General features: G+C 42.9%; 1 protein-coding gene across 3 annotated transcripts; it reads left to right on the top strand.

The window, feature by feature from the left end:
• The first annotated feature begins 563 nt into the window (after window positions 1-563).
• On the top strand, window positions 564-27,618 carry LOC148010362 (putative chlorophyll(ide) b reductase NYC1, chloroplastic). 3 transcript variants are annotated; one of them, XM_087671314.1, is made up of 11 exons: window positions 564-960; window positions 1,101-1,960; window positions 2,045-2,123; window positions 2,216-2,351; window positions 3,264-3,338; window positions 3,438-3,663; window positions 3,774-3,842; window positions 26,292-26,431; window positions 26,519-26,641; window positions 26,880-27,072; window positions 27,150-27,618. In XM_087671314.1, the coding sequence occupies exons 2-11, from the start codon at window positions 1,325-1,327 to the stop codon at window positions 27,327-27,329; spliced, it is 1,857 nt and encodes a 618-aa protein (XP_087527440.1). In that variant the 5' UTR covers window positions 564-960; window positions 1,101-1,324; the 3' UTR covers window positions 27,330-27,618. The 3 variants fall into 3 exon arrangements, with proteins under 3 accessions (XP_087527440.1, XP_087527439.1, XP_087527438.1); XM_087671313.1 differs by having other exon boundaries at window positions 564-970; XM_087671312.1 differs by having other exon boundaries at window positions 564-1,960.
• The last annotated feature ends 289 nt before the right edge of the window (window positions 27,619-27,907 follow it).

Below are 27,907 nucleotides of genomic sequence, written 5' to 3'. Positions count from 1 at the left end.
GTGTTTTTGCACCACCATTTCAACGGATGATTGTAGGCTAATTGGATTGGCCACTTAGATGCCTCAATATGTGTTGAGGGTTTTAGACTTGTTTTCGCATTTGTCCGCTCATAACTACCATCAAAGTGGTGGAACATGTTTGATATCTATTAGCTTTAGTCAATGCCAATCGGCTTTTGCCATGTATAACGAATGCCCCATGCATGGTCCATGTGGGACGTGTTTGAACCCGCCCTAAGCATGTTTGCAAAATATTTAAAGCATTTTTATGAACTTGTCCAACAATCGACTATCTGGCAGGAATTCATCTCACAAGAGGCTAGAAATGTCATTTAGTTGAGATTTGTTGTTAGAAACTCAAGCATTTGATTGGCTTGAAAATAAATAGATGGGATATTCAATAGTGGTGGCGAAGCTAACATACGCACGCTCCATAACTTTTTGATGAGGAGTTGATGCCTTTTATCTTACGACGGTAGATGGATCCTTTTACCTGGCGATGCTTCCTCACATGCCCCTATCGTTTAAAGGGGCAACACATCTCAGTAGAAATAACATGTAAAGAGCCTCGTTACACGTTGCCAGACGATTAGCCAACCCTTAGGGATGATGATGATGCAGACGTGGGCCAACGGAACGCTGACGTGCCAAATTCACAAGATATTTTGAATATTCATGTCTTCTACTACCCTAAGCCGGAGCCTGGCACACGCTACCTGCATCATCGTCACCATCACCACCATCAATTATGGTTTCTTGCCTTGCATTGCTTGCCTTCTGACGATGCAGGTTCTTGTTACGTCCAGAAGTCGGAACGTGTTCGGTCTCCGCTTCAAATTCCCTGTATATTTGATTGATTTTGATGCATTTCTCTGGTTTTTGATCGAAGCTTCACCATCTAAATAGACTGCAGGTAGGCTTTGGTAAAGTACTACAGTTCGGGTTCGGCAAATGTTGCAGGTAGGGCTTGGTGAGTCTACTAGCGAAGCTCAAGTCTCTTATGCCTTTGAGCTCAAATTTGGTGCAGTCGGACATTATTGGTCAACATTGCTCAAAATTTGTAGATGATGCATCATTTTGATCTCGATCATACTCCACAGTGTTAGGTTTTGGCATGCTTTGGCCCTGCAAACTATCACAATCCGATGATTAGACTTGGTTCCCTGGTAAATTTGATGATCCTGATGCAAACTTTGGAGTACGGGGATCGGCAAGGCTCTTCCAGGGCTTAGCTTTAATGTGGTAGAGCCTTTTGTCGTGGAGAAAGCAAGCATTTTTTTCCCTCTCAGAGTCAAAGATCTGAGAGGTTCGGTAGTAGAAGGCCATGGCCCTACGCACTGCCTTTATGCCTTCAGATGTTCGCAGCTGTTTTTCGTCTGTGGACCATGCCTTGGCAAGAGGCCGAGACTGTCATTACTACCAATTGTTCAAGTGTCCTGTGTATTTTTTTCACAAAACGATTCAATTGAAACGGTTAAGAGTGCAAGTTTTCCACAAGCGCTTCTGTGGCTGTGTTGTCAGCTTGCAACCATGTGTACGACTGAGACAGGGAGCTCATGTTTGTCGCAGTCATTGTAGAAATGTTATCGATCAAGATGTATCCGATGATTGTGCAGAGAACCAATCCCATTCTACTTTTGAGAATTCTCATACATCCATTGACCGTGTGAAAAGTTCCATTTTGGAATCGGATCTGAATGATGAGCCTGAGAGTAGTTGTGAAACAGTAGGTTCCAATTGGTTTCAAAAGAACTTTATCAAAGTAGTTGGGCCAATTGTTCGAGTTCTCAGTGGAGCGGATTTGAATAAGCCAGAAGATTATTCTGAATGGAGATGGAAAGAAGGAAAGAGAAAAGAATCATGGAGTTTCTTGAAGATGCTAACTGGTACGTTGCCACCAGGATACTACAGGAGTAAATTTGGGGTTAAATTGCGACAGGCAGAAAATGACTTTTTCACTGTAAGATTCTTTCTTTGATATCCTCAGGTGCATGGCTAATGTTTAGTATGCTTTGCTCTGAATATATATTTGTTCCTTATTCAGTTCACCAGCCATTTAGGGAAGTTCTTATTTATCATGATGGCAACAGGAGCCATTCTGGCTACAGGTTATGAACTTGCTGGTAAGGTGAATGTAGCCTTCATTGGCATTGTTTGTTGTGGCTTGCTTTTTTGTTGTTAACTATATGTATGATTGGTCCATTACTTATCTTAGGTGGGGATTCTCAGCAAGAGACTGTGCTCTGGTGTAGCTGGCTGGCCGGAATTATTTCAGGATCCATGATTGGTGCAGGAAAGGTTCTGGAACATCGGTTTCGGGCTGGACCTCGTAATATTGTCATCACTGGGAGGTGAGTGGCAAACAAGCTGATTCAAAGACACCTGTGTAGATCCATTATATTGTATTGCAATTGCACGCTTTCAGGCCTCCGCATTGCCTGCACATTTGCTTGTTCTTTGCCACCTCAATTCTGTGAAAGCCAGGTTGCTGGCCAACAATTCTGGTGGTGCTGGTGCTCTTCATTAGTAGATATCTGTCCACCATTCTGAGGTGCAGTTGTGGCTTTAGTTTCTCCATTGTTTGCATGTTTTTCATGGTCGTAAAGAGCACAGCAAGTGTGGTATATATCCATTATACAGGTCTATTAAAGCTTGACTTCAATTCAAGTAATGCTATTACATGAGCCATAGTTTGTTGTAATATGAAGTACTGCACTTCTGCAAACGTTGAAAAGAAGACATATGGTCTACACTTAACCATAGTTTTTTTCCATGAAAATTGTCTCTTGGCCCAGACTTTGAGGTTTTTAAACTCGTTGGTCTTTCATGTGGCCTATGTACTCTTTCCAAAAGGCTACAACATGAAAAAAAGTTATGTTTTCAAGGAAATGTAAGTATTAAAATCCCCTCAGGTATAAACCAGACCCAATTTAGATAGCTCTCCAGCCTCATGAATAGTTAATATTGTGGTATTTGGTGATTATGAATCATGAAAGTATTTTGAACTTAGTGTATCTATTTATTGTGAAGATATACATCTCGAATGCAAGTAGTAGAGCGCCTTGTTCCTTGAATTATGATTAAATGTTGCCACTTGTGGTTCAGCCAGGGGCAGCTAATCATACCTTCCATTTGTTGAAAACATGTGGAAAGACCTATTCCATAAACTTCTCTGTGCACAGTGTGCTGTAACCCTTGCATGAAAGGTTAACAATCCAGCCACCTTGACACAGTAGATAATCCTCTTGCATCTGTTTTCACAGTACTCGAGGCTTAGGGAAGGCTCTAGCTCGGGAGTTCCTGCTTGCTGGTGATCATGTTGTTATTGCTTCCCGCAGGTAATTAAGTTCTTTGATTTACATACACTAGTCGCTTCAGCTTCACTAATATCTACGAACTGAGTGGAATAATCCCTTAGTTATTGCTGATGAAGACAGCCCTGATTCAGTTGTGGAAACTGTAAGAGAACTTCAGGAGGAGGTTAGCTCAAGATCCTTTCAGCCCTTTGTAATGGCAACTGCAAATGAAGGAGATGTACTGCCAAACAAGGCCAATCAAGGCAGATCAAAAGTAGTAGGTTTAGCATGTGATGTCTCAAAGGTTGACGAGGTGCAGGCTTTGGCAGATTTTGCAGTTCAAAACCTTGGGACAATCGACATATGGGTAAGTTTTACTGATTCTTCTTGATAGTGTGACATACTGACTTAGATTTTACTGATCATGTTGTAGACTGGTCAGTTTTGGTGGTACTAATTTCCTCTCAAATTTTGTAGATCAACAATGCTGGTGTTAATAAGGGGTTTAGGCCATTGATACAGTTTTCAGATGATGAGATCCATCAGGTGAGCTTAGCTTATGAGTAAAATATATGAGGGAGAGCTGGCTTTGAAGTTGAGATGTATGATCCAAATATGAAGTTACGGAAGGAGCGATTTCAAAGTTCTGAGATTCATCAGCTTTTGTTTTAAAGCTTCTTGTTTTAGTGTGGTATAACTGCATGAAAAGAAAAAACAATGTGGCTTGGCATTTTTAAATTGGGATAGGCAAGAAAAATAACCAGTTGAGTAGTTTATTTAAGTAATGTGAGCCAATGTTTTGCTTGAAGTATTGTTTAGCTGGTCTGTTGTTGTTGAACTAGCTTATTTTCTCATACAGTAAAAATTTGTTACTGTTGGGCCCTGCCTAATTTTCTAATCTAAAAAAATTTGTAAACAAAGATACTGGACATAAGGGAGTACAAGGGGCTTGATAGTAGAATTTCTAATAGCTTGATCAATACAACACAATAGTGGGTAGGTGACCATTGCAAAGAGTAAAGGCACAATGGGAAATCCTTGTCGAATTTTGTGTTGGAGACCAAAGTTGCTTAAAGCATAGCCATTGATGAAGATGGCCATGGTAGCATTAGTAAACAGAGCCCTAACCATGCCACAAAATTGTTCATCAAACCCAGCCTTAGATAGCACAACAAGGGTGAATTCCGAACACACCCTATCATATGCATTTTCTAAGTCCATGTTCAACAGCACATAATTCTCTTTGAGTGACATGGCATGGCCTATGCCAAGAACTAAGTTCAAGATTGCATCCTAGACGTGTCTTCCATGCACAAAACCATTATGATGTGGGCAGGAATTTTCATTCCTAGGACATGCTCGATTCACAAGGCTAAGGCTTTAGTCATAATCTTGTATGGCACATTAAGCATAGTTAATGGCCTCTAGTGCCCTAGCTTATGCTTCCTAGAAAGGTCTATCCTAGAAAGGCCTTGGATGTTGAAACATACTTGGTTAGACTGATAGTCTGCTTGCTTTCTTTTCCTGATGTCAATAAAGATCATAATCTCATATATTTCTGATGTTGAGAGGGCGGGAGGGCTGGCTGGCTGTATTGACGTCTAAAAGAAGTCAAATCAGCTTGGAAGATAAAAGATAGATTTGTTTGGAACTCAGGGAATGACTATATGTTTGCACTAGAAAAAGAAAAAGGATGACTAAAAAAACATCTAGCTACTAGGAATAAGGGTATGGATGTGTAGGATCTGCTGCCTTTAGGATTAGTGCTTTGGTATTAGCTAACTGACTGGCAGGGAAGCATTTGCTAAGGGCTTTGCTGAACAGCTGTGCTAGGAGTAGTGCACATTCCTCCCATGTGAGAAGTGCTTTGCTATTGATCCGTCCATTTTGTAGTTTGTTGATGGCATCTTGGATCATGCATGCAGTGAAGGTAGTTGAGAAGGTAGGTCTTTCTTTTGATTATTGAGGGAGGAGGGTGGCCAGGCACTTGGTAGAGGGAGTTAGCATAGGTGTGTCATGTCTATGGAGATGAAAGAGGAGTTTGGGCCCTAGGCTTTTGACCTTCCACGTCACCTTGCTTGTCTTGTTCCAAAAATAGCTGATAAAATTGTGTTTCAACTTATTGAGATAGGCCCACTTTTTACTTGGCACTACATAATAAAAGATCATACATGTCTTGCGATGTGTATGTGGGTCACTAGTGCTTCCTCAACTTGTTGTGTGGGGAGAGGGAGAGAGAGTGTGTGTATATATAATGCATGTGCGCGTGGAGGTTTTGAGAGAGAGAGAGAGAGAGAGAGAGAGAGAGAGAGAGAGAGAGAGAGTTATATTAACGTCTTCTAAAGACCAAAACTGGCCTATGAGACAAACTGTGATACAACTGATGAGGTCCAGCTATCCAAAATAAAAGTGCTGAATGAAAGGCTAAAAACTGGAAACTGAAAATACGGTGCTGTGAGTGTGATAAGTGTCGTGTATGTGTATGTGCGTATGTAGCTCTGGTACTCCAGATAATGGCTACAAAAGGGGAACAAATGTCGGTTGTGATAGGGGAACAACTGTCGGCTGTGATAAAGTGGTGCGATGTGTATATGTAACAGATGCAAGGAGATATACTATCGTGGGATGTAGTAGCAGTCGTCGAAGTCGCTAATAGCAGGTGATCCCTCCTGGATGCAGGATGTGGTACATCGGCGGTGGAGAAAGAGCAAACTGGAGATCTGAGATCCAATGTGTCGAGTGTCGTCGGATCTCAGTCTGCTGTCGATGTAGATCAAGAATCCTCCGGATCTCCTATCGGTGTGGCTGTGGGGTCTGAAACCCACGGATCCTCGTGCGGCGTCGGGTACGCTGGTCCTCAGCATGCTGTAGTGTGAGCCCGGAGGTCTGGCTGGAGGCTGGTACAGTAGCTCTCACTCTGTCTGAAAGAACTGTGTAATAGTCGTTTGGGTGGGCCCCTCTCTGACTGGGACTTGCTGTGTGCTCTGCTCTCTGATGTGCCATGCCTCTCCCAGAAAACGGCCAAATGATCTCTGATCCATATCAGTCATACATCCCTGAAGTGAGCTGCTCAATGTGTATCTAGATCTCAACTCTGAGTATGCTGGGCATCTGAGAACAAAATGCTCCTCACTCTCCACCTCTGATCTGCAAAGAGAGAGAGAGAGAGAGAGAGAGAGAGAGAGAGAGAGAGAGAGAGAGAGAGAGAGAGAGAGAGAGAGAGAGAGAGAGAGAGAGAGAGAGAGAGAGAGAGAGAGAGAGAGAGAGAAATGCCAGTCTTTTTGTCTCCTGCCCTGTTGTAAGACAGATTTGGAGTTTTGTGTTTTGAGTGTGGTCCTCGTTGACTTGTCTTCAGACTTCATCTCGTTGGTGGATTTTGGGGAAGATGACCTCCATGACCTCTTTGAGTTCAGATTATTCTTGCCTTTTCCATTTCCTCAGATGGACAGCCTTGTGGCATATTTGGTGAACTTGGAACGCCTTCATTTTTGATTCTGTATGTGGGATTCATGGTCATGTGGCCCGAATCCGCGGTTTAGTGCTGTGGCAAATCACCTCTATGGTGTTTGCTAACTTGGTTCTTCTTGATATTGCTACTCCCTGGCTGGACACTATTCGCTCCACACCAGCTGTGCTTTTAGTGTGATAGTTCTGTGTTTGTGTAGACTTTCCTTCATGATTGTTTTTTTTCCGTTTGTTCTAAGCCGACCTGATGGTATTATGTAAAATATCTTCTACTTAATTCAATTATCTTCACGAAGAGAGAGAGAGAGAGAGAGAGAGAGAGAGAGAGAGAGAGAGAGAGAGAGAGAGAGAGAGAGAGAGAGAGACGTCTGAAGTTTGTTGCCCTGATCTCGTCACTCAAAAGAGCTGTGACGTGTTGCTCTAAAACTTGTTTGTCACCTTGAAACTTGTCATTGCCTTGCAGGCATGTGACTTGTCTCTGCTCTTTGCCTTGAAACCTGTCACCATCTCGCCTTGCCTTGTACGCAGCCTTCATGCTGCCCTGACCTGCCTGCAGCCCTCAGGTTGTTGCGCCTCTGTGTGTGCAGCCTGTGGAGAGGTGCACACTGCCTAGTTGCTCTGTTTGGGGTGCATTTCGTGTTGTAGCCTTGCGCCTGCTGTAAAGAAATACTCTGACACAGAAACACAAATAACAATTGTACAACAAAGCACAGACTAATAAAAGAACACAGTTAGGGTTAGGATAACTCAGAGACAATGAACACTGAAAATAAGTGAAGTGATATAACTATTGAATATACAATGCTCATGCAGCAAACACACTATGGAGTGAATGAATATTGAACCTCAAACTCCTTATCTCAAGGATCAGGGCAGGGGTAATGAGATGGAGAGTGTGTGTCGTACTTTGAACGGATCCTGATTTGCAGCAAGGCAGCCTTCGGATGTCGAATACCAGCAAGTGTAGCAGTGAGTAGTTGGATTTGATGCAGACGGTAGTGAGGAGAGAGAAAAATTAAAAACGTAGGTGAGGAGAGAGAAATACTAAAAACGCAGGAAGAACTAGTAGTAGCAGTTAGTATGCTGAAATCAGCTTCGAACAGTGTGTAGCAGGTTGGAAATAGGCACCAGGTTGTTGTAGACAGCAATGGCCAGCTTGGACCGTGATGTCCTCCATGTCCAGGGCGTGGGTAGCAAGCTGAAATACCTGAATCTTGCAAAAACGAGATTATTTTTTGAATGGAGAGTGATCAGCAACAATCGCTCTGCTGTAAACAGCAGCAAATGGGAGGTGGAGGGCTGGAAACAGGCGCTAGGCTGTAGATGACGGAAGGGATAGTTGAGACTGCGATGTCTGCCGCAAGAGGGGTGTGGGCAGCAAGCTGAAAACACTTGAAACTTGCAAAAAGGAGATTGAGGGCTGAATGGAGGGCAGCATATGCATTTGTAGAAAGTTTGGGCCCTCCCAGTGTGTTTGTTCTTATGGGACACAGAAACTCTCTAGGATTGCGTTTCTTTTAAATAAACTAGGTTTCTTCATTAATTAAGCAAGTTTTGGGGCTGTTTAAGTAAAGCTAATGCATTTTTAGCTCAACACCTGCTTGCCTTGCCTGGAGTGTGACCTGTGTTATCATGGGACCTTTAGACCTGCGGCAACCTTGCAATGAACCTGCTACAACGATTCCGTTGAGGGGGGGTAAACTGACTACATTAGACGACTTTGTTGACAGAGGGGCAATTGACTAATTGCTGTGAGAGCCAAATAGACGTGTAGCGGCATCGCTCTGCAGTAAAAACCCTACTGCATGCAAGATCTCTATGCGGATGCCTTCAATAATGTGGTGGTAGACGTCTTGCAGCTGGACATGGATGAGGATGAAATGATCACAAATTTTGACATGGAACATGTTGAGCCCCTTGTTCCAAGTGCATTGAGGTCTTATCGGTGGAAGGGACAAATGCACTGTCTTGTGGGGAATTACAATTATTTCCTTGTGCTTTAGAGATAGGTCACACCTTGTTGTATGCTCAAGCAACAGGACAGTTGGATAACTCCCTGGACTTGGATTGGGAGCATCTTTTGGAATTTGCGAACATGTTGCTTGGGGGGTGTGCCTTCAATAATGTGATGGTAGACGTCTTGCAGTTGGACATGGATGAGGATGAAATGATCACAAATTTTGACATGGAACATGTTGAGCCCCTTGTTCCATGTGCATTGAGATCTTAGCGGTGGAAGGGACAAATGCATTGTCTTGCGGGGAATTACAATTATTGCCTTGTGCTTCAGAGATAGGTCACACCTTGTTGTATGCTCAAGCAACAGGACAGTTGGATGACTCCTTGGACTTGGATTGGGAGCATCTTTTGGAATTTGCGAACATGCTGCTTGGGGAGTATGTGCAACATAATTAGGATAATTAGTAACTTTGAAGAGAGTGATGCCATTCTTACTATTGTGTATACAAAAAAGGCGTTGCATTCATTCTTCTCCTTCCATGAAAAAGTGGTCATCTTGTTTTTTATTGCCAAGACTCCTACAATGTATTTGGTATGCTCATGGTTGATGAGTGTTGTGTGTGTGTGGAGGACATCTTTGTGGCGTGTAGGGTGTTTTATGAGGTCCTGCTCCAATCCCCTCGTTAGCATGAGGTGCTTTTAAGTGAGCTGTCATTGTTTTACAATCGCAAATTAGTGCATGTTGTCCCATGGTGGCCCATGGCTGACTTCAAAGAATTCCTAAAGCAAGAATGTCTAGTTTGGGTAGAAGTGGAGGGTTGCTCAGTTGTGTATTGGCCCCTTTTGCTTGATGCCATGTCCAAGATCGACAAAGTGTTGGTATCCCCCATTTCTCGAGCCATCGATTGAAACAGAATGTGTATGCTTTGGAATACCAAATGTAAGTGTCCCATTTGGCCATGGGTGAATTTCCTACTATGTGCACATAGTAGTTGTCTCAAATAGAGAGCCTTTGTAGAACATTGCTTCAATTGCAGAAAATTGGATTACTTTATGGTAGAATGTAGTACTTAAGCCAAAGAAGGGACAACACAAACAAATGAGGTTCCTGTTGTTCAACAGGGTGGTACTACTATGCATGTAGATACCCAATCTATGGAGGGAAATCTGGGCAAAGGTAAACAATTGCTTTCACCGCCTCACTGATGGTGTCCATGACTAGCAAGAAGTGTAGTCGAAAATGGTAAAAAGTCAAATGATGTCCAAAACACTGGATCCTTGGAGGATGCATAGAATGCCTTGTGCCCCTATGTGTGCTGTAAAGACAAGCCTTTGTCCCAAGGTGTTGGTATTGCACCTTTGAGCTTTAAGGCAACTTCTAATTCTAAGGTTTGATAGGAATCGTTACATGCGTCCCCTAAGCGTCTAGCCTTTGACAAGCTTGGTTAGGTCATTATTCCATGGAATTGTAGATATCCGCATAGTAGTATAGTGGATGTGGATCAGCCCTTGACTTCAAAAGCACGTGGTAATGGTGTTAGGAGTTGTGTGTCTTGTGTGGTCATCTCTTGCTTGAGCCTCAGTTCGAGTCTAAGTTAGATTAGGACATTAGGAGCTTTGACATTGTATTTGTCTATCACTTTAAGTGTCTTAGACACTTTAGATGGAGGCCACATTAGTGCATTTCTTTTTGTGCTCTTTTGGCTATTTTTTTAGGGATTTGACCACATTTAGGGTTTTCCCTCTTTTTCACCTATATATAGGCAGCTTGCCCTCCCACTTTCATTATCCGTTATCCATCATTGATCCTTCATGATTGACTAGCCCTCCCTATTCTCTCTCCCCCTTGGTACCATCTTGCACCTACACAGGCGCGTAGAGCTGTATGTTGGGGCTGACTATTATAGCCTTGTATCTTCAGCCATTGAAGTCACATTGTTCCTTCTCTCATGCGTTCTCTTTTTGTCTCCTCTCCTCTCCTCTCCTCTCCGTGTTCACTTTCCTTTTTCCGCCACACTCTCTCACATGGTATTAGAGCCACGTGTGGGAGTCGGAGATCTCTAAGAGGAGCGTGTTGTTTGGGATAAGACTTGCTAGGTGTCATCCGCACATGTTGCAGACCTTGCTCTTGGAGTCAACTAGGGTAGAGCGGCTTCCTTCTAGCTCGTTTTTAGGCTGCGTTTACCAAGGCAGATTTGTGTTTTGCTCTTGGGCAGCCTCTACCAGTCTAGGCGGCACCATTATTGGACCCGGGCAGGGTCAAACAGGCTGGGTGGCCTATTGGCTGGATGCCACCAAAGTAGACTTGTGTTTTTTGTAGGCAGCCCTTGGCACAGTGCTACAGAACCAGGCCTTGTAGTATATGTGTTTCTGGGCAGGCAGCCCTTGTATCTTTGTGTCTCGTGTAGGCAGGCCATTGGTCCTCTTGGACGGCACATTTACAGGCTAGGCTGCACCTGTTCTCTATTGGGCAGTGTGTTTACAGGTGAACATATTTATTTCTTTGCTGCATTCTCCTATTGGATGGTCTTTATTGACTAGGGCGACTTCTTTTCGATGTTGGACGGCCTCTTTTTCATGCTAGTAGCAAGGCAGATTTGCGTTTATTGTTGCAAGTACACCATTTCCTGGCACTCCTTGTACATTACCAGTCCTTCCAGTCTTTGGACTAGCTGTGATTACAGATAGAAGACTTGTTTTCCTCTGTATTTACTACTCCCTTTTTGTACCCCGCATTGTGTGTTCCTTTTGGCATTGGATACTCCCTGTATACCTTGCTCCAGTCAATCTTCTTTTGTATTGTGGCTTAACGGACCCGATTATCTGGAGGACACCTCTTATTGGTCATCTTTATTAGTGGCAGCATCTTCTTTGTTTTCTTGCGGGTACTTTATTGGAGGACGTTTATAGCCGATATGTATGATATGGGGGATGGTGTGGTTCGGGGTTATTTAGACTGACCACCATCTTATTACTTATTACTCTTTCTCGCTATATTCTTCTGGGGTTTCTAGTGCCCTTATTGGCATTGATGGCATCTCCTAAGCAGGTGCCAAACTTACCCTCTCTCTTTGCATCTGACAAGTTGGATGGGATGAACTACCCTCTATGGTTGTGTCGCATGGAGTGTCTCCTTGATGAATTTGAACTTTGGGATTTTGTTATAGGCCCTATACCTTGACCTACCATGGACCCTCATGATGGTGTGACCATGGAATTGGTAGCTTTATGGGATCGGTGGAATGGCAGAACCCGCTCTTATCTCCTTTTGAGTTGTATAGATTTTGTGCTTGTGTATGTTCGACATCTCCGCACCATTGCAGAGGTTTAGAGGAGATTGGTCTCTCTCTTTTGGATCTAGACATTTGGGCATTGCTTCACTCTTGAGTTGAAGCTACGACAGCTCTCTGTCGTCACAGATTTCCATACGATGAGGGTGTTGAGAAACCCTTCACCCTTCACCCTTCACCCACAATTTTCGTTTTTGCGTTTTTGCGTTTTGCGTTTAGGGTTTGCAGCCCCAAAAAGGGGTGCCATCCTAGACTGACTATGCCTATTTATAGGCCACTCTCTCATTCATTCCTCACGGTTGATTCATTCAGTCCGTCACCTCTTCTCTCCAACCTCTCCATTACCCTCACACCCCTTCAGAAGGACATTGCGGTTCGTGGTTCGTGGCTGTCTTCATCATCTTCCTTGTGCTACGGCACCCTTGTTCCCTTATATCACATTCACTCCATGATTCAGAACTTCATCATTCCATTCATCAGAGTTTCTTCTCTCTTCTCTTCTCTTCTCCATGTTTGCCGAGTTCACTCCGTGTTCCTCCCCGCAAACCCTACTCTCTCGCTAGTATGTCATCTTTTGACATGGTATCAGAGCTAGATCTGCTCACCTAGCAGCAAAGGTCCTCCACTCCAGTGAAGGCAAAGACCGGTGGTGGGTTCGGCATCCACTTCTCTTTTTCTTCCGCTGCATCAAAATCTCGTGTTTGCAGATTTCAGGTGTTTTAGCTTGCTACCCACACCCCGATCGCGGAGTACATCTCAGCCAAAGCTGTCCATTGCTGTCTCCATCAGTTGGCGCCTGATTTCCAGCCCTCTTCACGCCGTTTGGAGCTGATTCCAGCCAGGTGACTGTTGTTCCTGTGCAAACCTGCTGCTGTATAGCCTGCCACGTCATCACAATCCTGCTGCTTGTGTTTTTAGTCTTTCTCTCTCCTCATGTGCGTTTTTTCTATTGGTTGCAACCTCTTACTATTGTTGGTCGCATCCTCCTCCCATAGGCAGCTCACTTCGAGCCCTTCCAGTTCTCTTCCACCCCTTTAGGCGGACATTGCGGTTTATGCTTCACATTGTCCTTACACCCCTTGAGTCGGACATTGCGGTTCGTGGTTCATGGTGGCTGGCCTCTTTCTTCTTTAGCAGGGCACACTGGTATCCATGGCTTCTTTACCAACAGATGTCCAGACTACTGGGTGCTCCTACTATGGCATCACCAGACACACCACCGATGCTTGCCGACTTCGACCTTTGCTCCCCACCCCCGCGGAGTATATGCGTCTTCCACCAGGCACTCCTTGTGCCACCTCTCCTTTCTGGGCCATAGAGATCGTTTTGTATCGGCTATCAGAGTACTATGCTCAAGGCACTAAGACGCATCCGATGCGCACTATGTCCTTTTGAGCACATGGAGGATCGATTGGCGCTACGACTTCCTGGAGATCGTCTCAATGCTAGCGGCAGTCTTTTCCCACTTATTTTCAGGTATAGTGGCTTCCACGACCTACAGATTTGCAGTCCACTCTATCGAGAGACAATGATTGTTTGATACCGTCTCCTCGTCAGTCTACTTCTTTGAGAGACAGTGGCTGCTCGACTCCTTCCTCTTCTTCGGCTACCCAGTCTGCTCCACTGAGTGATAGCAACTGTTGCCCACCTCTTGCTCATTGTGAGCCCCACCCTTTCCCACCCTCAACTACTTAGGTTCGAGAGGCTACCTCTGGGAGCTCTTTGGCACCCCGGATACCTTCTTCAGCATGACTAGCGGCACTTCCTTTGTCATCAGACATTTCGGAGTTCGTGATCCATGAGTTTTTGGATTCCCTATCTACTTCAGAGGGGGATGTTATTTCTTTGCCCTCAAAAGGGGCATCTACTTCTTCCACTTCAGCGGGGCCCCCTCCACCTCCCACCTCAATGGGAAAACCTACTCCACATGAATTTCTTCACCCATCCTCTACTTTCTTGGAGTGGCTTCCTTCCAGCAGTCATCTCACCTATTGATACCTAGGATCTCAAGGATCTACCTAGATCGGGGCCTTGGAGGTTCAGCCACGACTTGGTGATGAGGCCTTCGTATTCCTTCCAGCATGGATGCATGGAGCTAGTGGCTTCTCTCCCGAGGTTGAGTTTCGGGTTCTCCAGTTTCATCTGTCTATTGTTCTTTACTGCAGGTTCCCTTTCCGGTGGAAATCTTGGATCTTCGGGATCCTCTACATCTTCTACCTCCTCTTCTTCCTGCCTTCGTCTCTTGGGCAACATGGAGCCACCTCTCGAGATCAAGTATAGACATATCCTTAAGGTTCTCGGCACCACACAAAGTCCGACATTCATCCTATGCATTGCTCCAATAACATGCCTTCATTTGAATCAACGTTTTGGTCTCATAGGTCACTTTGGCCTCTAGAAGACATCAATGATTCTTTGTTTCTCTCTTTTTTTCGAAATCCAATGGTTACCCTAGTGGTAAGCCACTTATTTATTTAACCCACTGACTCGAATTCAAGATGTTTCACCCAAACAAAGGGGTAAAAAATTGAAAATGTTTAAAGTTACTCTCCACTCATTCTTGGATGCATATTCGCTAAAGATGGAATGAATTGGGAACTTTCCAACTTAAGAACTGCTCTAAGGAAGAGATATGGTAATGTGCCAAGAAAGAGAGCGACATTCCTTGTTCCAAAATGTTTTAGAATAGTTTTCTAATGGGCCATGTTCCAAGCTCCCCTTTTGCTTGATTCATGTTGCTATGATTGCTACCACTGAACATCAGAGAGACGTGAGTGAAGCTATGCTAAATTCCAATTGATGAGAGCACTTGGGTCCTTCTGGGTGACGTGACAGGCAGTAGTTTGAATAAAGTGCTTCATGACCAGTCACTTGGGTTTCTTTTGGGATCTAATGGGAGGTACTTAGGTTGTCATTTTGGAATTAACATCACTTGAGTGGAGTTGGCCCCTTCCTTGAGCATTGATCAGAAGCTCCTTAATTGGAGCTGAGCTAGGTTATCTCATGTAGGAAGAGAGTTGGTGGCCAACTAAGTTTGCTTGGCCACCATGTGATACATAATATTTTTTTGAGGTTCTCCCAAATCTTGCATTGGATAGGTAATGGAGCTCCATATGTTCTCTGCTTCCAGCACAAAACCATGTTAGGGAGGAGGATATGGATGGGCAGGATTAAAACAACTCTAGCTGTTGCACAACATTGGTGTAGGTAGGATCAGAGTATCCCCCAGACTTCTTAACAAATCTTTTATAAGATTGTGGGAGAGGTTTAGGGTGAGGAAGTTTACACTACATATGGTGGAGCATGACTTTCTAATAAAACTTTTGGCCTTAGTTGTTTTGTAACGCATAGTCTTCCATGCATCATGATAAAGCCTTCTTTGAACATATAATGATCATGGTGTTGGCCATTGATAAACTATTCATAGATTTCAGAGAAATCTTCGTCATCGGCATACTACTCTTTCATATCATTCAATTCATGGTGATAAGAAATTGAAACAACTGACACCTGTGGTTTGCGAGAGAAAGCATCTGCAACTACAGTCTTTTTGCCTTCCACATGCACTATCTAAAAATGAAACATAGATAGGAAATTTGCCTAATGCATGTGTTTCTTTGACAATTTAGCCTGTGTGAGAAAGTATTTAAGTGTTTGATGATCCATTTGCACTACAAAATCAGCACCAAGCAAATAGTGATTCCAACTAGAAAGTGCATGGATCACAGCCAATAACTCTTTCTTATAAACTTGGTAAGTCCTTTTAACGATAGAGAGTACTCTACTCTCGTATGCCACAACTAGGCCATTTTGCATCAATACAGTAGCAATGTTGTTTCCACATGCATCACATTGCACTACGAATGGCTTAGATAGATCTGGTAAAATAAGTGTTGGATCTGTAGTCATTTTCCCCTTCAAACATCTAAATGCTGATTTCCCTTTGTTAGTGCATTGCCATTTGACATCCTTCTTTTCAAGTGCATGTAAAGGAGAAGCAATCTTTGCAAAGTGTCTTACAAATCTTCTGTAGTAAGAGCATAGGCCAAGGAAACTGCGGACATCATGAACGGTTTTCAAGTCTGGCCAAGAGACAATTGCTTCTATCTTTGCAGGATCCATCTTTACACCATCTTTAGAAACTGTGTGCCCAAGGAAGTGAATCTCTTCCAAAAAGAATTCACTCTTCTTGCCATTAATGAGCAATTTGTTACGCTTAAGCTCATTAAAGACTGTAATTAAGTGTTTTCTATTCTCCTCTTCATTCTTTGAAATGATAATCATATCATCAAAGAATGTGCCAACAAAACTTCAATAAGGGCAGAAAATTCTATCAATCATTTTGTTAAACGTGGCAGGAGCATTGGTCAATCCAAACGGCATGACTAAAAATTCATAGAGACCAAATGTCGTTCTAAAAGCAGTCTTATGGATTTCCTTTGGCTTGATTCTGATATGATGGTACCCACTTTTCAAATCTATCTTGCTAAACATTCTTGCTTCCTGTAATCGATCAAGAATGTTATCTATCCTCAGAATCGGAAATCTATTCTTGATCGTGTTCTTATTCAAGGCTTTGTAGTCAATACACATTTGCCAAGAGCCGTTCTTTTTTTGAACTAGCAACACATGTGAACAAAACGGAGAACTACTGGGCTGAATTAGTTCATTCTCTAAAAGCTCATTAACCTATGTCATAATCTCTTTTTGCTATGTTGTGCTGGCCCTGTATGGTGGCGTATTGGGCGGACTAGTCCCTGGAATAAGATGTATGGTATGATCTTCAGGCCTCTGAAGGGGTAACTCTCGTGGTAACGAATTTGAGAAACAGTCACTGAATTTATCCAAGAAAGCCCTTCTACTTTCATCTAGTACAGACACATATCTGTCAACTTCATTAACTTGCTTTGCAAAAACCAAATACGCAGAAATATGATTTTTTATTATAGAAGTAATTGCAAAAGCAAAAACAACTGGGACAGACTCTTCTTTAAGCTTCACACCTAACACATGAGTCTTGCCCCTATGTACATGAGTAATCATTTTGTTGTAAGTATCCAAGATAGCATGCTTCTTGTGGCACCATGGAATACCCAACATAATATCATAGCCCTCTAAAGGCATAATATGGAACTCCTCTGTGTCCGCATAGCTCTAAATGTGCATACGGAGTTTGCCAAGAATGGGGGTGATAGGTTCAGTATGTCTTGGGCATGCCAAATCAGAATGTCCAACTGGTTTTATTTCCTGGGGACGTATACCCAATTTAGCTGCCAATGCCGGTGAGATAAAGTTTGCACGAGCTCTAGGATCAAAGAAAGTAAGCACTGTGGAATCTCTAATCTTTCCCCAAGCTCTGCACAATTCTGTAGCATCATCAGCTGATTGATCTTCCACCATATCAGGCACTAAGCCAATGCTGGGCTTTTTTTTACTTGGTGCATCTTTATCCTCCGCATCTTTAGAAGATTGCTGTGGGCACTTAGAAGCAATATGGCCTTTCTGCTCACGTATAAAGCATCTCCCAGTCATCATTAAAGCCTTTCTTTCTTCAAATGATTTGCTAAAAAGGGGCCTCTTGTGTCCTTTGCCCTGTTTAAAAGAAGTTTGAGGTTGCTGTTGAAAACTTTTCTTCCAAAAAGACTTCTTTGTAAAGCTGGTCTTTTTTGGAAATTGCTTCTTCTTCTTGCTTGGACCCTGCTTAAATTGAGAATCCTTCTTTTCAGTGCCTTAAAAGCTGTCAGCTTTTCCTTTCAACAATGCATTTGCCACACCAGCATTTTCAATTAACTATACCATATTTGTAACCCTGGTCTTGGTACAATAATCCTTGATGGCTTCGAGCAAACCGCAATAGTACTTTTCAATTTGTTTAGACAAGGGCACTCTTCTATAAGAACTCACAGGCAAAAGTACTTCTCAAAATTTCTTATTGTACTCTTCTAAACCCGCACAATTTGTTGCGTCCAATTTATGCCATGCAGTCATGACATCTACTTTAAATGTGTTAGTTACCATGAAGGTACAAACAACTATTTAAAATGGACCCAAGTGGCAGGTGCATGTCCTTGCATCAACAATATGTTCCACCATTGCAAAGCATTACCTTTCAAAAAAGTTGCAACCTTCCGCACCTTGGAAGTCTAAAAAAAATTCCCTCAAGTGTAAGCTGCATCATACGGCTTAGCTTATCTTGCATACCATTGAAGGTTTCAAACTTTAATGCCTAACCACATTCTTTATAGTCTTTAGGCTTTGCAGTTTTTGGTGTCAGGTTGTCATAGACAAGTGGTTGCAAAAAGGGGAGTCTTGTAGGCGCATTATCAGCATTAATTTCACCTATCTTAGCTGCCATATGCCCACTAGGCTGAGAAAAACTAGCCATTGCATTTTGTACTCTAGGCATCAAATAAGGACTCTGCAAAGTTTGATAACCGGGCTGTAGACCAATACTAGCATGAAGTGGCTTCACTACCTCAATAGGCATCATTCCTGGTGGCCCTTTGGGAAAGTATCCCTGATAACCAATGGGCAATCCAACCATTGCTTGAAAAACTGACCCACCATTAAAGTAACCAGGATAGGTAACAAACTGAGGAGGAATAGTTTGCTGTGCCACTTGTGCATTACTGCCTTGACCATTCACTCCTTGGTCCTGTGCTTATGCTTCTTGTTGCATTGGACCTGTCTCCATGCATGGTGTCTTTTCCACATGCTCATGCACATTAGAGGTTTGCCTTTTTGAGCGCTCCAACCAGAAGTACAAAGTGTGTAGAGGCTTTAGTGAAAGCAACACCTTCAAAGTGCAAAGCTGGCATGAAACTCTCTGTGCAATGTGCCCTACACATACCAAACAAGCAGGCCTTACAAAATCCTGCCTTTCTAAGAGCTTAGACTATACAAAGACTCTTCCCAAGCTTTAAATCATCAAAAGTATAAACCAGCAATTACTGGAGGCCCTGAAGTGTGCAGCAGAAATGGTCAATCATGGCCTTGTTCCTGTGAAACAGTTTGGGGTTCAGTATTCTGACAAAACCACCACCAAAAAGCACAGCATGTCCATATCTTGGCATTGTTTCAAGAATGTGTCTCCTATTCATGGGCAGCGTTAGTTGAGTCCACCTGCTTTCATCTGACCTGAGCTGCAGTTAGCAAGTACTGATGCTACAAAACTCAGATACACAGTCCACAACTCAGAAATTACTACCCTTTGACCTCTAATAGCACTATGCCGCAAGCCTATTTCAGCTGTGAGGGGCTATCGCAAAAAACTCTAAGTGTGGATACCACAAAAATGGTGGACATCCATAGGTTGTAACAAGGGCCTCACAAAGTGTACAGAGGCTATAGTACAAGGCTACATGAGGATTTTACAAGCTTATGTCAAAAGCATTAGGGCTAGGCATTACAAGGCTTAAAAAGTCTAGTAAAATTTTGGGTCGACCGGCAAGGCTTAGATTTTCCCCTCCTGCACTCAATGTTGCTGCTCTCTCTCTTTTGGAAATTTGTGCCCAAATTGTGATACATGGCATACGCGTAACAATTTTCTTGTTTAAACCTTCTGGTCTATAATTCTCTATGATTGGTGCAAAATTTGACCTCGGCATAGACCAGAGAATTAATCCTTGTGTAAAAACGAAGATAATGACGTGAATAGATTCTGGGGTCCAAAAATAGTAACTCCCTAAATTTTAGGGATGGTGACCTCTACATCCCTCAAGTTGATCTGAGCAACTTTTATAATTGTAACCACATCAAAAAGTATAATGTGGCCTAGTTATGGTGACTTTTATTCTGTGGGCATTCTCACATGTGCATCTTCTGTCTTGGTAAGGCTCATTGTTCTGCTCCATCTCGAGTGGTTAAGCACACAGTCCCAAACCACTGGCATTCTATTCTTCAATGCCCATTTAATCCGGTGCCAAGGCTCAAACAAACCATTAGTTCAATTTGTCTCAACGCTGCCTCTTTTGGCTATGCAAAGATCCCAGCTTAATCCAAGAGAACTCTGGGGTTAAAAAATAATAACAACTATAGAAAAGAAAAATAAAATATTTATATAAGTAAATAAGAAAAGCAACTGCAAAAAGTATCACCACCTAGTGACAACTATCGACTCTACCACCCAATGACATGGGAGCTTGAGGTCAGCAAGGATGTGATTTTTGACGAGGCTTCGGCCTTCAAGGATCCTATTGATGGTTCTATTGCAGGTGATTCTTTATCATCAACTGACCCTCCCCTACTTTCAGTTTCTCTACTTTCTTCCAGATTGCCTCTTAGCACCCCTTCTTCATCATTGGCTCCTTCTTCTTCTCCACGCTCTACTCCGGCTTTCCTACCACCTTTTATGGATGTGATTACTACTTCTTCATCACATACTTCCACCCCTTTAGCCTCCTCTCTGAAGTCTTCTAGGGCTAATCAGTCATTAGAGGGGAAGCCTTCTTCAGATGAGGAGGATTTGTCTTCCCTTGTTGGCTTTCCTACCACCTTTTATGGATGTGATTACTACTTCTTCGTCACATACTTCCACCCCTTTAGCCTCCTCTCTGAAGTCTTCTAGGGCTAATCAGTCATTAGAGGGGAAGCCTTCTTCAGATGAGGAGGATTTGTCTTCCCTTGTTGGTGACGGGGAGTCCCTACCCTTGAGGTGCATTACAGGTACTAGAGGTTGCAAGAGAGCCTATTTGGATTCCTTGTTGGTACCGATAGCTTATGCATGATTCATGTGTTGCTTGCTTTCCTACTTCTCCTACAGGTCCACGCAGATCAGCTCGCTTACATGCCTAGTGGACTAGTTCGCTTTGTGTGAACTATGCTTTTATGTCATAGATTCTTCATGTCAGTGAGGCTACTATAGTTGAGGAGGCTCTTGCATAGGATATTTGGCATCAAGGCCATGTAGGAGGAGCTCGATTCTATCGAGCGTAATCAGACTTGGGAATTGGTTTTGTATCCCCTCGAAGCGGAAGGTGATAAGTGTGAAGCGGGTCTATAAGACCAAGTACCTTGTAGATGGTTCCTTGGACAAGCACAAAGCTAGGCTTGTAGCCAAGGGTTTTGCTCAGAGGGTAGGTTTGGATTGTTTTGAGACTTTTGCACCTATGGCTTGGATGTCCACTATTCGGCTTATTTAGGCTCTAGTCGCCCACTACTGCTAGCTTGTTTATCAAATGTCCGTAAAGTCTGCCTTCTTGAATGGTGTCCTCGAGGACGAGATTTATGTTTCACAGTCTCCAAGTTTTCTTGGACTAGGGAAGGAGGAGCACGTCTATTGATTGTGGAAAGCCCTCTATGGCTTGAAGTAGGCTCCTCATGCTTGGTACTAGAGGATTGATCGATTCTTTGTATAGAGTGGCTTTCATCGATCCACTCGTTTCAAGGTTGAGGGTAATAGATGTGTTTTGCTCATTTTATACATGGATGATTTTATCATTATAGGGAGCTCTACTCAAGAGGGTGATTGTACTCCGGAGATTTTACGATATTAGTTTGACACGACGGATCTTGAGATCCTATATTTCTTCCTTGGCTTGGAGATCTATTAGATGGCACACGACATCTTTATTTTTGCAACATAGGTATATTTCCGAGCTTCTCTTTGAGTTTGGTCTGGTCGATTGTCGGTTTATATTTGTTGCCCCATGGACCTAGAGTACAAGCTTTTGGTAGTTGTTATAGGTATCTTATTGGTTCACTTGTTTGGTTTATTCACACTTGGCCAGATGTTTCTTTTGTTGTGGCCTTGTTGTCTTCTTTAATAAAGACTCCCACTTAGGAGCATTGGAGATTGGCCTTGTGCGTTAGTTATTCACAAGGGAGTGGATCCTACACGATTATGTATGGAGAGGGGGTTACTGTCTCTGGTTGGAGTGATTCTGATTGGACAAGTGATGTGGATTTGCGCTGGTCCACTACAGGTTATGCCTGCTTTCTTGGATGAGAAGTTATCTCGTGGAGCAGTAAGAAGTAGCCTATTGTGGCCCTTTCTTCTATAGAGATAGAGTGTAATGCATTATGTTCTACAACTATGGAGGTAGTTTGGCCTTGTTGCATGTTGGTAGAGATTGTCTTTCCTCAGTGTGGATGTACGGAGTTGCGTATCGACAACTAGAGTGCTCTAGCTTTGGCAAAGAACCCTATGTTTCATGCTTGCATGAAGGACATTGAGGTTCAATATCACTATCTTCGAGAGCGGATTGTAGATTCCGAGTTAGCAGTAGCCTACTATCCCACGGAGGACAAAACAATTGATCTCTTCTCACGAAGCTTTTTTCCCAGGCTTCTATGCTTCATTACATGAGGTCGTTGGTCTTTAGACACTCCCAGGTTCAAAGAGGAAGTGTTATTCTACCTATGTTTTATGTCAGTCTGTCATCTCCTAGTTGTGACTCTTGTTAGAGTTTGATAGAGCTGTAGGAGCTCTAGCATCTTAGGTGCATTTTCTTTATTTGTTGGCTTTTTGTGTGCATTCCTAGGCTAGTTATTGCTTTCTACAGTCTATTTACACTTGCCCGACATTATCATTGTCATGTGGGATTTTTTCGGGGTCACCCCTATTTTTTGGCATTTTCTTCAATGACCAGCATTTAAATGCTGGTTGGCCAGCTTTTTTGGCACCCACTGGCGCAGGTCGGCTGGATTTGGGCAATTATGGCTATTTATAGCCAGCTCCTCCACTTGGCAGACGCACTCTCTTTAGTATTCAGTCTTGCTTTTGCAAGTGCACACTCTAGGACTCAGACTCTCAGTGCTTGGTGCTGCCATCCTCATTAGCTTGATCTGGTGCCCTCATTTACGCTTTGGGGTGCAATTCATCATCATTGTATCAACATTGTTCTTTAGTCAATGTAGTATTCTTCCTTCATCTTTTGCTTCCTCTGTGTGTGTGTGTGTGTGTGTGTGTGTGTGTGTTCGTGTTTCTCTTCTGTTGCACACTCTCACAAGAGCAACTAGTAAGGTTCCCTTCCATGGCACAAAGTTACCTTGGTTGGACCATATTGCGAGCACTCCCTTATGCTCTCCCTTTTTTGAGGCTTCATTCTTTGACTCATTCTATCTAAAGCTCATAAGGGTTTGCCGCTTAAGGCTTAAAGGCATAGCCAATGACTCCATTGTTGAAGTGCACTTGGTTCCTACTTTGATTCGATTTGGCTAGGATGGGATGTGTCCTTGGATAGAAGATTGGTTTCGCTTCATCTTTAGCCACGAGTTTAGCTTGTGGGGTTTTGGAGGCATCCTTATTCTCATCTCTCATCTTGGCTCTAGCGGCTTGCCTTCATTTCTTGGGATTTGGTTTCGTCTTCTTCTGCTGCTTCTTTTCTTTCTCTCTTTTTCCTTCTTTTTTAAGGCCTTCTTTGCCTAGATCTATCTTTTTCCTCTTCTTCCATCTCTTTCTTTCGGAAGTCTAACTCATCTTTTATCTTTTCTTCTTTGGCTTTGATGCCTAGGTCTATCTTTTCTCGCTCTTCTTGCTATAGCCCATCTTCTTCCTTTGGCTTTCTAGCTCTCCATACTCTTTCTTCTAGCTCGTCTCCTCTGCCTCTTTTTACTTGCTCATTCTTCTTCCTAACTTTCCTCTTATTTTTTTCTACTTGGGTCGTTATATCTTGCTTTATCTTTTCTTTCTCTTTTAGCTTCTTCCTAGCTAACTCTAGTTGTTCTTCTATCTATTTTCTTCTCTTTTCTTGTCTCACCTTTTCCTTGATCTTCTTTGTGGCTCCATTTAGCAAGTCTTTTTCTTCTTTCCTATCATCTTCTTCGATGTCTTCCCATATTTTCATGATTCTCTCCCTCAACTCTCCTGCTAACCTATTATCATTGAACTTGGTGGGATTGGTTGGTTGTTGGGGTTGACGTGTTTCAAGATCTAGGCTAAGCTCATCCTCGCCTATCTCTTCTTCTTCGGGCTGTGGGGTTAGAGGTGTTTCAAGATTTGGACTGAGTTCATCCTATTCCTTTCCTTCTTCTGTTTCTTCTAACTCTTTCTTTTTCTCTTCTTCTTTTCATAACTCTTCTAATGTTGAAGTGTTGGCTCCTTGTAGCGGATGGCTTGCTGAAGGTGCTTTTACCCTTCCATTCTCATCTTCCAAGTCTAACTCCTCGTCTACTTCCTCCTCATCATCTTCCTCCAAGGTATCCCGTGCCTTGAAGGAGGGCGCCAACGTGGCCTCACTCTCTCAATCTCAATGGGCGGAGATGTTCGAAGATCAAGATTGAGCTCATACTTCCTCTTTTCAAACTCTATTTTTTCTAAAATCGGTTCTTCTTCCAGTTGGGCTGTAACTTGTGGGTACAAGGGCTCATTCTTCTGACATGTCCACCTATCTTCATCTTTTGTTTTGTGTCCTAACTCTATCATAATATTTTCTACCTTTGAACTCACATCCATTCTCCATCTTTCTCCCTTCACATAATACTCTATATTTTCTTCTTCTTCTTGAACTCCTTTGGGTTGACATTCTTTGGGATAGGGATAGTCGGTGTAGAGTTAATTTTCTTTTGGGTGGCAGTCGATGGAGAAATCTTTGGGGTGGTAGTATTCATCTTCTTTAGGAGGGTATTCGTTGTAGAGGTATTGATCTTCGAGGTAGCCTTCTTGTAGTAATCTTTAGGGTAGTGGGGTAGTAGCAGTCGGCTTCTTCTCGTTGGGGACGAGGTGTTCCAAGATTGGGACTCAGCTCATCCTCTTCCTTTTCTTCTTCTTCAGCTTCATCTGACCAAAATTCTTCTTTTTCTATAACTTATTTCTTCTTTTTTTTGGCTATTCTATTCTTTGGCTGGCTTCACTCCATTCCTTAGCTCTTGGACTCTTTCGGCTCTCATTTGCTTCAAGTATGTTCGGCTTGCTCCTTTGCTTCTTTAGATCTAGAGGCAGTCTCCCAATCCCACCTCAACGTAATTTCTCCTTGTAGCTCTGTGTTGAGGTCTTGAGCCATTTTCACTTGCCATAGTTTGGCTCTCTCTCACACCATGATTAATTGGTAGTTGACCTCCTCTAGTTGTTAATCCAGCTCTTCAACCTTCTCTTTGAGATTGCACATCACATCTATTTCTTTGTGGGTCTTCTCTAGTGCTTTGATGGTCTTCTTCGTCTGCTGATTAGTTTGAGCCGTAGCTCCTCCTTGTATGTGATTCAGAGCCTATGACATAGCGCATCCTCCTCTTCGAATAAAGTGTCCTTCCATAGCTTCAGCTCTCTCGAATACATTTTGAATGGTATGGTGTGTGTCCCTATCACGCCACGGTTCCCTCTCTACTTTGTTGGCACAACAGGTTCTCTTCCAATTTTTAGTAGGTATCACGCCTCGGGGGGGGGGGGGGGGGGGGAGTGGCGGCATGTTGTGTGGTGCCGTGTCGTGTTGTGTCGTGTTGTGCGGTGTGTTATGGTAGGATCTCCTCCGTTCTGTGAGCTTGCTCTCGTCTTGAGCGAGAATGCTTTGTGCTAGAGTTGCTTTGATACCAATTGTAATGAACCTTCACAAGACATCAAGCCATAACTTGTCATGAGGCATAGAAATGGCAGAGTGGAAAGGCACACAAGATATATCAATAAATAATCCTTTGTATTCATGGTATAGAAAGATACAACATTAAGGCACATCTTAGGACTACAACCTCCTGACGTCGCACATGTGAGGGTTCACCATTGAGCATAGGGAATCACATGTAGAAGCACATCCCAAGTAGAGCTTGAATGACTACTACTCCATATATAGGTGTTTTTGGTAGCAATGCCTTGGCATACCTACAAAGCCCTTACAATTGCCACATTGGTTGTTTTGCTAGCCCTTGTACTAGGCATTCTTTATTCAGAGAGGCCAGCCTGTGTTATGGTTTGTTACATTGCAGCTACGGATTGCGTGTGACCATGCATGTGAAAATATTGTCTTTGACAAGTTTGGGGGACTGAGGAATGCTGAGTGTGAATCCTCTTGGAGATTTAGGCATTCTGCCTTATTTTCAGGTTCTTTGATATAAGATTTGTTTGACAGAATGTATCATTAATAGAGCTAAAAACCTGTATGTATGTATACTACTATTGTGAAACAACCCAGACACCTAGTTTTAAAATACCCCTTTGCACATCAAGTAAGATTTGTTGGAGGAATGTTCTTTAGGGGTTGTATTACTTCAGCTAGGTGTGTTTGAACATGAGAAGTGCTTTTTGCATAGGTAATTTTGCATTCTTCAATCGGCAGTTGACTTTGAACTGAGGATTGTGAAGTCTTATTTCATAATTACCTGGCATATCTACTAACGTTTTCTTCTATGACAGATTGTCTCTGCAAACTTGATGGGATCTCTACTGTGCACCCGTCAAGCCATCCGAGTGATGAAGTCGCAGCCTAAGGGAGGCCATATTTTCAACATGGATGGAGCTGGATCTGGTGGTTCAAGCACCCCTCTGACTGCCGTGTAAGCTTTAAGAAGCGGACGGGTATGCATTTCTGTTTTACGTCTCTTTCATCATTGCACTGTGCTGAATGATACATTTTTTGACAGCTATGGGTCCACCAAGTGTGGACTTCGTCAACTTCATTTATCTCTTCTGAAAGAATGCAAGCGCACACGTGTAGGAATCCATACAGCTTCTCCTGGCATGGTTCTCACCGATTTGCTCTTAAGGTACTCTGCTTATTGTTCTGTATACCCAATGGCAGTATAGTTCTGTCATTTCTTGTTAGATAGGAACACTTTAGGAGTTGTATTTCTGGGCTGTATCTCATTACTGAAGAAGGCTTCATTTTTCACTTCAAGGAGTGCATTAAGGTCCTGCTACTACAGAACAGGTTTGTGTACAGTAAATTATGTGTACAAAGTAACTAAGTATCAATCTTATGGTAGTTCGTGTGTTTGCTTACAGTGGGGCATCGCTTCAAAACAAAAAAATGTTCAATATCATCTGTGAGCTGCCTGAGACAGTGGCAAGAACTTTAGTCCCCCGCATGCGAGATGTGAAAGGCACTGGGAAATCAATCAATTTCCTTACACCACCACGGATACTGTTAGCTTTGATCACTTCATGGTTACGAAGGGGACGTTGGTTTGATGAAGAGGTAATCATCACCAAGCTGATCGAAGAAGTTAAACAAATTGTGCTTGCTTCTGTGTGATCTCTGACAGTTATTTGTAGGGTCGAGCGGTATATGCTGCAGAGGCAGACAGGCTTCGTAATTGGGCGGAAGGGCGCACAAGGCTACCTGTTTCAGCAGCTATAGATCAGTTCTCTGATGATACTTTGATTTCTGTGTTCTCGATCACAGTAATCTGTGCGTTCATCATGCTCTCTACATCAGGGATGTCTGGAACTTGAGCACTGGATGCTTGGACAGTTGGACTACATACTCAGTCAGATCGCACTATTTATGGGACTGCTTTGTGTACAAAGAATGCCAAGAGAAGATATTTGGTTTCTGTACAGTTGTAAATATGATTCTTTACACTCACAAGGGCTATTGTTGAGTTGCCCCCATTTAAATAGATCTTAGCTTGTACTATATCAGGACTAAGGGCTCCATATCTCTGCAGTTGTATCTCCAATACCTTTCTATCCAACATGTTTCTTTCTAATCAAAGTTTTCAGTGGAATACAGATTTGATGATATGTGTATAAAGTGTTATTCGGACAAAATCTGGCGACAGTTGTTAAAGTTTTTTAATTTACAAGTGAACTCTATAGTATGTAAGGGTCCATAAAATATTTCCCTGGACCTTGAGAGCCACCAAGGGCTAAATATTGAATGTATGTAGGCTGTACACTCTACCATCCTCTTGATCCAACCTTGCGATTTCAGATCCAGCAAGGGCTTTTGTGTGTATCCAATAGGTTTTAAGTGCGAGCAAGAGATCTCCAGCAGCATGGAGATGGGGTCAACTGATGTGCATGCTCTC

Source organism: Lygodium microphyllum, chromosome 29 (genome assembly GCF_053477565.2).
Source record: "Lygodium microphyllum isolate KBCC chromosome 29, Lygodium_microphyllum_v1.1.10, whole genome shotgun sequence".
Classification (NCBI taxonomy): Eukaryota; Viridiplantae; Streptophyta; class Polypodiopsida; order Schizaeales; family Lygodiaceae; genus Lygodium; species Lygodium microphyllum.
Note: the sequence above shows the minus strand (reverse complement) of the source record. Positions and strands in the feature narration are given on the sequence as shown.

What these genes read in the sequence shown, in the direction of transcription:
- LOC148010362 (XM_087671314.1), top strand. Translation starts at nt 1,325, where the DNA reads ATGGCCCTACGCACTGCCTTTATGCCTTCAGATGTTCGCAGCTGTTTT. An exon ending in TACAGGTTATGAACTTGCTG is followed by an intron (nt 2,124 to 2,215) that starts GTAAGGTGAATG and finishes TACTTATCTTAG; the next exon opens with GTGGGGATTCTCAGCAAGAG. An exon ending in TTGGGACAATCGACATATGG is followed by an intron (nt 3,664 to 3,773) that starts GTAAGTTTTACT and finishes CAAATTTTGTAG; the next exon opens with ATCAACAATGCTGGTGTTAA.